This window comes from Colobus angolensis, unplaced genomic scaffold (assembly GCF_000951035.1).
Source record: "Colobus angolensis palliatus isolate OR3802 unplaced genomic scaffold, Cang.pa_1.0 Scaffold399, whole genome shotgun sequence".
Lineage (NCBI taxonomy): Eukaryota > Metazoa > Chordata > Mammalia > Primates > Cercopithecidae > Colobus > Colobus angolensis.
Window position 1 is genome coordinate 1,971,761 of NW_012117365.1, and position 9,750 is coordinate 1,981,510.

General features: G+C 42.4%; 1 protein-coding gene across 1 annotated transcript in view; it reads right to left on the bottom strand.

The window, feature by feature from the left end:
• RLF (rearranged L-myc fusion) overlaps positions 1-4,949 on the bottom strand; it is an 87,618-nt gene extending 82,669 nt beyond the window's left edge. The window contains exon 1 of the mRNA XM_011955220.1: positions 4,692-4,949. Within this exon, the coding sequence (XP_011810610.1) occupies positions 4,692-4,928 (237 nt within the window). The 5' untranslated portion in view covers positions 4,929-4,949. The remainder of the gene's footprint in view (positions 1-4,691) is intronic.
• Positions 4,950-9,750: the final 4,801 nt, after the last annotated feature.

Consider the following 9,750-nt stretch of genomic DNA (forward strand, 5'->3'; position numbering starts at 1 on the left):
TTCACCGTGTTAGCCAGGATGGTCTCGAACTCCTGACCTCGTGATCCACCCGTCTCGGCCTCCCAAAGTGCTGGGATTACAGGCTTGAGCCACCGTGCCCGGCCTCAAACCAATTTTTCAAATGAGGCTGGAAAAATGGGAGTTGGTGGTTCGGATTCTAAAAGGCTTTGTATACCAAGCTAATAAGTTTGAACTTTATCTTGCCTTTGGGGGGAAAAAAATTGAGGCATTTTAGGGAATAAAGTGACTAACAAGATTATATTTATAATTTAGAAAGAATACAAAGATGAACTGCAGATAATGTCAGTCAGAAAACAAGAGATTAGTGAAGAGGTGGCTGCAATAGGAGAAAACCTGAAAGAAGACAGTGACAGCAATAAAATTAAGAATTAAGGCCGGGCGCGGTGGCTCAAGCCTGTAATCCCAGCACTTTGGGAGGCCGAGACGGGTGGATCACGAGGTCAGGAGATCGAGACCATCCTGGCTAACACGGTGAAACCCCGTCTCTACTAAAAATACAAAAAACTAGCCGGGCGAGGTGGTGGGCGCCTGTAGTCCCAGCTACTCCGGAGGCTGAGGCAGGAGAATGATGTAAACCCGGGAGGCGGAGCTTGCAGTGAGCTGAGATCCGGCCACTGCACTCCAGCCTGGGAGACACAGCCAGACTCCGTCTCAAAAAAAAAAAAAAAAAAAAAGAATTAAAACTATAGGTATATACAAAGTGTCAAGGAAAAAAAAAAAATCCCAAACAAATAAGAGGAAATCTATCTGGTGAATCAGGAAAAGCTTCACAGAAGGGATGACATTTATACTAGGCCCTAAAGAAGAAAAATCTCCCATGCAGAAAATGAGAGAACCTCACAATGAAAGGGAAAGGCATGGCCTGAGATCTTGTTAATGTAGTTAATACGTTTATTGGATCTTGAAAAGTCAAATGAAAATTAAAATCATCTTTCTCAAAATAATGTGCTTGGAAAGTTACAGACAAAATTTTAATCACAGGAATAACTGCAATCACACGTTGGTCCATGGACTGACTCCAAGTAAAGAACTCCTGAATAGGAGTAAACGGTTGGATTCAGGTGATAAGACAGGGGAGGGTTGAAAAGCATGCTGAAACCAAGGTTGTGAAAACTTTTTGCTACAAAGCTAAGAAATCTGGATAACACAGACAATTCTGGAGGTATTTTTTAAAATAGAGATTTTCTTATTAAGTCCTTACAACAATGAATCTGCATACAAAACATAAGTACTATTATCCATTTGCAAAAGAATTAAGGTTTAAAGAAAATAACATGACCAAGGTTACACAACTATTTCAATAGTGAAGCCAGTACACAGGTTATCTGACTCACAGCCCTTGTACTCCATCACTAATCTAGGAAAAATGGAAATTTCAATGTAGTACTTACTTATTTTCGCCATTAAAAATCTACGAAGTCACTGTTAGTCTTGAACCTAAAAGTGTCTCATATAAACATGGTTTAGTCATAAAATTACTTTGCCTAGTATTCTCAAAGTGTAATCATATAATCACCCAACAATTCCAATTTTGATAATGAAGTTTACTTAAAAAAAAGTCTTCAAAATTTCTGTTACAAATAGAGACACCAATTGTTAAACTTAAGGAATCTTGGTCCCCAAAATACAGCAAAAACTTGAGAAGACATCATCAATTTTTCAGGAAAACAAAGAAAGACTGTTTTCTAAAGTTAATCTTATCCACACTGTCTGGCAGTGGTTTCACAAAAGGAACTGAAGGAAAGAGAAAAAACAAACCACATCCCATAGTCACTTAATACAATTTTTCACTGAATACAGTTTGACCTAAGTATCATTTTCTTAGTAACTATTACTTTCAGTGTTTCATTTTATCATCTTCACAAACATATGAAAATTGAAAATATGCCCAGAATGAGACAAGCTTCTCTATTCACTCATATGTTAGTTTATTTCTTGATTTGGTGCAATTCCAAAGATAGAGCCATTTCTTTTAAGTGCTGCAAGAGTTGGAGAGAATATGGTCCCAGGATGTTGCAAAAGGGATCTGCTTGGTACAATCTAAGTCTCTAGGACATTTCTAACTAAATAGCTGATGAAAATACATTTGTAGTATTAAGCATCCCATAAGCAGGGGTCAGGCCTTCATGATAATGTAAAAATGCCTACTACCTATCTTAATATATTATGTGCTCCTCTCCTAGAGTCCAAGAAAATTGTCTTAACTAGGTTCCCATCTTCAGAACTGTCACACAATCAGTGCTCCTTAAGTGAATGAAAGAAGAATCTTATTCTTCTTTTCAAATGTGAAACCAAGAGTTATTCAACAAAATTTATTGATGGTGAAAATTTTCCTGCTTCTTCATACAATTTTTACTTTTTCTGTATCGGGTCATCAAGGACATAGTTGATTTTATCTGGACTACAGGGAAAAATTGTGTCAAAAATATGACAAATTTTGTGAAGACTTGTACACAAACTTTCTATTCTGATTGTATAAAGCATTATAAGGAGATAAGGTCAGAAAATAAGATAGTTTTGCAGACATGGTTACCTAAGATTATTAGCTAAGAAGTGGTAAAGTCACAGTCAAGATCCAACTAACTTCCAATCCCATGTACTTTCTATTACAATATAGTGCTACAGGAATACTTGTTCTTATTTCATTTATTAGTCTAAGAAACAATTTTTGGAAAAATTTTAGGTAAAAAAAAAAATTCATAGAAAAGACAAATTAATTACACATGCTTTCTTTTAAAAATTCTTCTGGGTCATCACATCTCTGGTGTCACCAAGATTCAAGACATTAAAATATTACGTTAAATAAAACTGCAGTTGCAAGCACTAGACATAAAGCAGAATACATATATATGTGATTCTTTGACAAGCTTCAATGTGACTGGTTACATTCATTCTTGTCATCTTTCCAGGGAGACAACTCAAGCTTAGAAGCCTTACCCAAAATCCACAGTTGTTTTCTGCACCACCACTCTCCTTCCATTAGTTTCCCCTTCTCCCATAGCATTCTGGGTCCTGACCAACCTCTACCTTTGGCACTGGGATGCTTCCCCACCCGAGACCTTCACGTGACTCATTTTCATCCTTGCAGCTCACAGGGTCTACTATCTAAAGTGGCCTCTCCCAGTTACTTCTTTCTAAGCACATATTACAATTTATAATTAATCTTTTTACTTATTTTTACTAGTTAATTGTCTTTCCCATCAGGATATCCCATGAGGGCTCTCTCCTCACCATTGTCTCTACAACACCTCCTTTTCAATCATTACCAAAACCGCACTGGAAATACTGTCATTTCTACCACCTCCCACCAACTTGTAAGTTCATCAAGGCTAAGTGCTGTCTTACTCATGTTTCCCCAGCACTTGGTAAAGTCCCCGGCACTACCCTATAAAGTCAGTAAAAATTTGTAAAATAAATTAGCTTACTAAACAAGGATGATTACTACTAAGGAAGCTGAGAAAACACATTAACATTTAATAGTACAGGGCAATGTTGCAGGTTGTACACACAAAAACTGGAGTGGTACAATCCATGGAAAAGATGAGTAACGACAAAATCCCATTCAAAGAGATGAGGTGCTTCTGTCTCAGCAGAGAGAGGGAGAAAAGCAACCAAGCAAGCTAACTTTTATTCTACTCCGGACCAACAGAGCAAACTGCCCCCCAAAATTATTATTTTAGAACGTCGCAATTTATTCAGCATACTGGACTACTTATTAAGACTCCAAGTACCAACTTACTACGATTATTTTGCATTTTCTAAGGTACAACAGATAAGGAGCAGAGGGGTGCCTCTGAAACCTGATAGAACAAACATTGGAAGTAGAAATAATAATGGCCGATATTCATATTTGTAAAAGCCTTGAAAACATACAGAAAAATCTCGCAGTGGTCATGGGGACTAAACACACCCATAAATATGTAATCATAGGTTAGGACCCACCATAGCACAGAAATGATCATACGACTGCCAAAAGAGGCCACACTCTACATCCCTCTTCCCATCCTCTTCTACCCAAAGAGTCAGCCTTATTCTCGGTAGCACAATCCTCTCAAAGAAATACAGAAAAGACAAAAGAACAGCTTAAACGTCAAAAAAAAAAAAAAAGAAAGAAAGAAAAAGAAAAAAACAGCCAACCAACCGGCTCCGCAATCCCTAATCAGAAAGCCCTAGACGCCTTTCGAAGCCAACTGTCATACCTTTTAGGAGCCCAAAAGATGTTAACTCCAAAAATAAATCTCTGGCCCCCAACACACCTCTCTGGATTATTCAGAAAAACCCGGGTTTAACAGTTCGGAGATCTGCACTCCACTCAAAAAAGGATCTCCCGGCAGGGACAAGCAATCAATCCCTCAGGGGGCAGTGGCGCTCCAACCACCCGGTCAGGACACAGGCAACGGCGACAGGGCACAGCCCTTCCAGGGACCCGCCAGGGCCCTCCGGGATCTCAGTAAGGCTCAGAGCAAAACGCCCCAGGGGTGGCCAAAGTCGGGCAGTGGCGCAGGGGGGCCAGCGGTCGAGCTTCCAAGCTGGGCCTTCCCGGCCCGGGGGCGCGGCGAGTCACTGAGGTGGCGCCTTTCAGTTCGGACCCGGCTGCTTGCAGAGGATCCAGAGCCTCTTTCCCTGACTTCCCCGCCCCGCCGCCCTCAGCCAGCCAGTCAGCCCCTCACCTGGCAGAAGCTCCGGCAGTAGTTCAAAGATGAGACCTCCGACACCTCTTGCTCCCTCAGCTCTGTCTCCAGCTGCCACAGACACGGCCGCAGTCCCAAGGCTCCCGGCGCTGGAGATACAGGGCGATGACCTCGAACCATGGACTCAGTCTCGGCTCCATCTCCGGCTCCCGCTACCGCCGGAGCCTCAGCCCCAGCCCCGGCGACAGCGGCGGCGTCTCCCTTTCCGTCCGCCATCTTCCCACGGCCCACCAGCGCGTAGGCAACCAAGCCACGTGACTCAGCCCTGGCCCTGCCCCCGTCCGCCCGCGCATGGTGACGCACTCCTTAGCGACGCGGGCGCCCGCTTGATTCCGTCATTCGGACTCCGGGTGCTCCTCCTCTCAGTGGCCTACGCATCACCAGTCCTGACAACAACCCAGCAACAACTGGCCAGAGGCTATGCCCACTTAGACCACTTTGAGGTCATGGGATCACGGAGCCAGAAATGCCTGTAGAGGAATCTGGATATGAGGGGGAAGACATTTGAACTGCGATCTGAAGGGACAAGAGGAAGGTAGCCCTGAAAGGAACATAGCGAAAAGCATCCCTGGTAGAAGGAAAATAAGCGAAGATTGTGAGGCCGAAATGAAGAGTAACATCAAGGGAACTTGGTTTATGATAAAGACGGCATTTCAAGTCAGTGGGCGAAAGGACGGACTCTTCAATAAATGGCGATGAGACATTTCTTCCAAAAGGGAAATAAATAGATTTCTACCTCAAACCGTATCCAAAAATAAGGCCGAGATGGATTAAAGACCTGAAAACATTTTTCAGAAAACAGAAATAGCTTTATAATGTCAAAAAGGGGGGAATTTTTTTTTTTTTTTTTTAGACAGAGTCTCACTCTTGTTGCCCAGGCTTGAGTGCAACAGCGCGCTCTCTCTTGGCTCACCGCAACCTCCGCCTCCTTGGTTCAAGCATTCTCCTGCCTCAGCTTCCTGAGTAGCTGGGATTACAGGCATGCGCCATCATGCCCGGCTAATTTTATATTTTTAGGAGAGACGGGGGTTTCTCCATTTTGTTCAGGCTTGTCTCGAACTCTTGACCTCAGGTGATCCGCCCGCCTCGGCCTGCCAAGTTTTGGGATTACAGGCGTGAGCCACTGCGCCTGGCTAAGAATTTCTTAAGACCGGAAAAGCACAAACCATAAGGGAAAATATTTAGATTTGACTGTATTAAAATGTGTTACTTCTGTATAACAAGTTTAAAAAGATAGCATACAAAGACAAGCCACAGACTAGATGGTATTCCCCATATATATAACCATGGTTTATTGTTGTGGGTTTTTTGGGGTTTTTTTTGAGACGGAGTCTCGCTATCACCCAGGCTGGAGTGCAGTGGCCGGATCTCAGCTCACGTCTGATTTACATTCTTGCTGCCATATGAGAATAGGTGGTGAGAGGTGAGAATGAATGCCGGAAAGCTATTGTAGTACTCCCAGATGATCAAGTTAGAGGTGTATTTTGGAAGTAGAACTAACGGGCTGATGCACTGTTTGTGAGGAAAAGGAAAGAATCTGGAATGGCTAAGTGGCTTCTGGTTTGAATGGCTGGCAATGATGTTTACCGAGAAAAGGAAGGCTTAGGAAAGAACAGATTGGGGAAAGAGTGAGGGAGAATCGAGAGTTCTATTTGGAACAGGTTAAGTTTGATTTTCCTATCAGACATTTAAATAGAGATGCCAGATAGGCACTTGGATGTGACTATGGAGCTTCAGCTGAAGATGTAGGGCCATCAGCTGTTCCACCTCTATTAGGCAAAAAGAAAAATAAATCTCTGGTGACTCCACCACATCTTCATCTAGCTTCCCTCCCACTTCTTTTCTTCCTGTTAAAGAAAAACTTCTCTAAAGAGCTGGCCAGACCCTCTGTTTCTACTTACCCTCTTCTCATTCATACTTGAACTCTTCTGTCAGGTTTTATCCCCACCACTCACTGAAACAGCTCTTTTTAACACCACCACTGAGTTCTACTTTTTTGTGTGTCCAAAGGTGAATTCTCAGTCCTTGTTTAGTCAATCTCTTAGTAGTATTTGGCATTGTTGATAATTCCCCAACGTTTAATTTCTCTTGGATTCCAAGTCTGCACATTCTCCTGGCGTTTGTGTGTGTGTGTGTGTGTGTGTGTGTGTGTGTGTTTTGGTCTTGATTTCTTTTTTTTATTCTTTCTTTTCTTTGTGATTTCTAAGTGTCCCAGGCATAGTCCGTCAACTTCTTTTCTATCTATACTCACTGCTACACTCACCCAGTTCTAATACATGTATGTGCTTATGACAATCCCACTCTAAGCCCAGGCAAGAGGAGCCCGGCCCGGGGTCCCACACTTTAGAGGGCCACACAAACCTCTCTCTCTCTTTCTTATACACACACACACACACACACAGAGTAACTATATTAAATAACCCTATCATTTGAGATCCAGCACTCACCCTCAGCACAAGTACAATCTTAAATGTTTGCTTTCTTGAGGCAGGGTCTCACTCTGTCACCCATGCTGGAGTGCAGTGGTATGATCACAGCTCACTGCAGCCTCAGCCTACCTGGACTCAAGCAAGCCTCTCATGTCAGCCTCTTGAGTAGCTGAGACTACAGAAATGCAACAACAAGCCTGGCTTTTTTTCTTTTCTTTTCTTTCCTTTTCTTTTTTTTTTTTTTTTTTTTTTTTTGAGACTGAGTTTCCCTCTGTCACCAGGCTGGAGTGCAGTGGGGTGATCTCTGCTCACTGCAATTTCCACCTCCTGGGTGCAAAAGATTCTTCTACATCAACCTCCCGAGTAGCTGGGATTACAGGTGCACACCACCACACCCAGATAAATATTTGCTTTATTTACCACTACTATTCAGGCTTTAGGGAACCTCTTTATCACATCTCTTGTTCCATATATTCAAAGCTGAAAGGCACCAAAAGAATTGAAACCAGGGATGTGAACAGATATTTGTACATTTATGTTCACAACACTGTGATTCATAATAACCAAAAGATAAAAACGACCCAAATGTCCATGAATGAATAAACAGAATGTAGCATACACACACAATGGAATGTTATTCAGCCTTAAAAAGGAAAGAAACTCATTCCTGAAAAGCAGGATAAGGGAGGAAATTCTGACATGTGCTACAACATGGATAAATCTTGAAGACATTATGCTAAGTGAAACAAGCCAGTCATAAAAAGACAAATGTATGAGTCCACTTATATGAGGTATGTAGGGTAGTCAAATTCATAGAGTCAGAAAGAATAAAGGTGGTTGCCAGGGGCTGGGGGAGAGAGAGGCTGGCAGAGTTATTGTTTAATGGATATAGAATTTCAGTTTAGGAAGACGAAAAAGTTACAGCGATGGAGGGTGATGATGTTTGCACAACAATGTGAATGTACTTAATGCCTCTGAACTATACATTTAAAAATGGATAAATATGATAAGCTTTACTTTATGCATATTTTACCACCATCAAAAAAATGAAAGGCAACTGCATTCTAATGTCTTGAAGGTTTTGGATTTTGCTACTTAAGAGAAATAGGCAGGCTGGGTGCGGTGGCTCACGCCTGTAATCCCAGCACTTTGGGAGGCCAAGGTGGGTGGATCATGAGGTCAGGAGATTGAGACCACCCTGGCCAACATGGTTAAACCCCATCTCCACTAAAAATACAAAACATTAGCTGGGCGTGGTGGCGGGCGCCTGTAGTCCCAGCTACTTGGCAGGCTGAGGCAGGAGAATCGCTTGAACCCAGGAGGCGGAGGTTGCAGTGAGCCGAGATCCCACCATTGCACTCCAGCCTGGGCGACAGAGCGAGACTCCATCTCAAAAAAAAAAAGAGAGAGAGAGAGAAATAGGCACTGTTTTTGAAATGCTACATAGAGAGTCATCAAGCTACAGAAACACTTAGGTAAGAGAAAACACAAATTAACTTGTCATACTCTTCCAGCACAAATGCAATTTTCGTGCATAAACATGTATTGTTTCCTGGGAGTGGCAGATGTTCCTTTCTTTAATTGTCTCAGTACACACATATGCGTATACACTGATATAAACATGTATCTGTCTAGATGTAATATGAGTAGAGAGTGAGACTAAACATTTACATAATCATAAATAGACAATGAATACTAGCATTGGAAATAACTATTTGTACAAAAATATTTGATAAGACTGAATTGTTTTTTAAATGAAATTTAAAATTCTGGCATTATTTACCTAATTTTAATTTAAAATTGTGAAAGAAAATAAATAGTCTGTCTATTTTAAGCTTCTAAAACTTGTTAGGCCCTAAGCAAGGTTGACTTTGGAGACTGAGTCACAAAGCATGACCTCTTGTTTACTGGCATTTTTGTTTGTTTGTTTTTGTTTTTGTTTTTGAGGCGAGGTCTTACTTTGTCACCCAGTCTGGAGTGCAGTGATCTCAGCTCACTGCAGCCTCAACTTCTGGGCTCAAGAGATCCTTCTGCTTCAGCCCCTCAAGTAGCTGGGATTACAGGCACACACCACCACACCAGGGTAATTTTTGCGTTTTTTGTAGAGATGGGGTTTCACCATGTTGCACCGGCTGGTCTCAAACTCATGGACTCAAGTGATCTGTCCACCTTGGCCTCTCAAAGTGCTGGGATCACAAGCATGAGCCACTATGCTCGGCGGCCTTTTGTTATAGATTAACTTCCTTCCTTTTTATCTTTTTTCTTTTTTTTTTTTTTGAGATGGAGTCTTGCTCTGTCACCCAGGCTAGAGTACAGTGGTGCGATCTCGGCTGACTGCAAGCTCTGCCTCCCGGTTCACGCCATTCTCCTGCCTCAGCCTCCTGAGTAACTGGGACTACAAGTGCCCACCACCACACCCGGCTAATTTTTTGTATTTTTAGTAGAGACGGGATTTCACCGTGTTAGCCAGAATGGTCTCGATCTCCTGACCTTGTGATCCACCTGCCTCAGCCTCCCAAAGTGCTGGGATTACAGGCATGAGCCACCGCCCCCAGCCGCTTATTTTCTTTTGCTTGGCTCAAACAAGATGTTGCCAGAGAAAAATGACA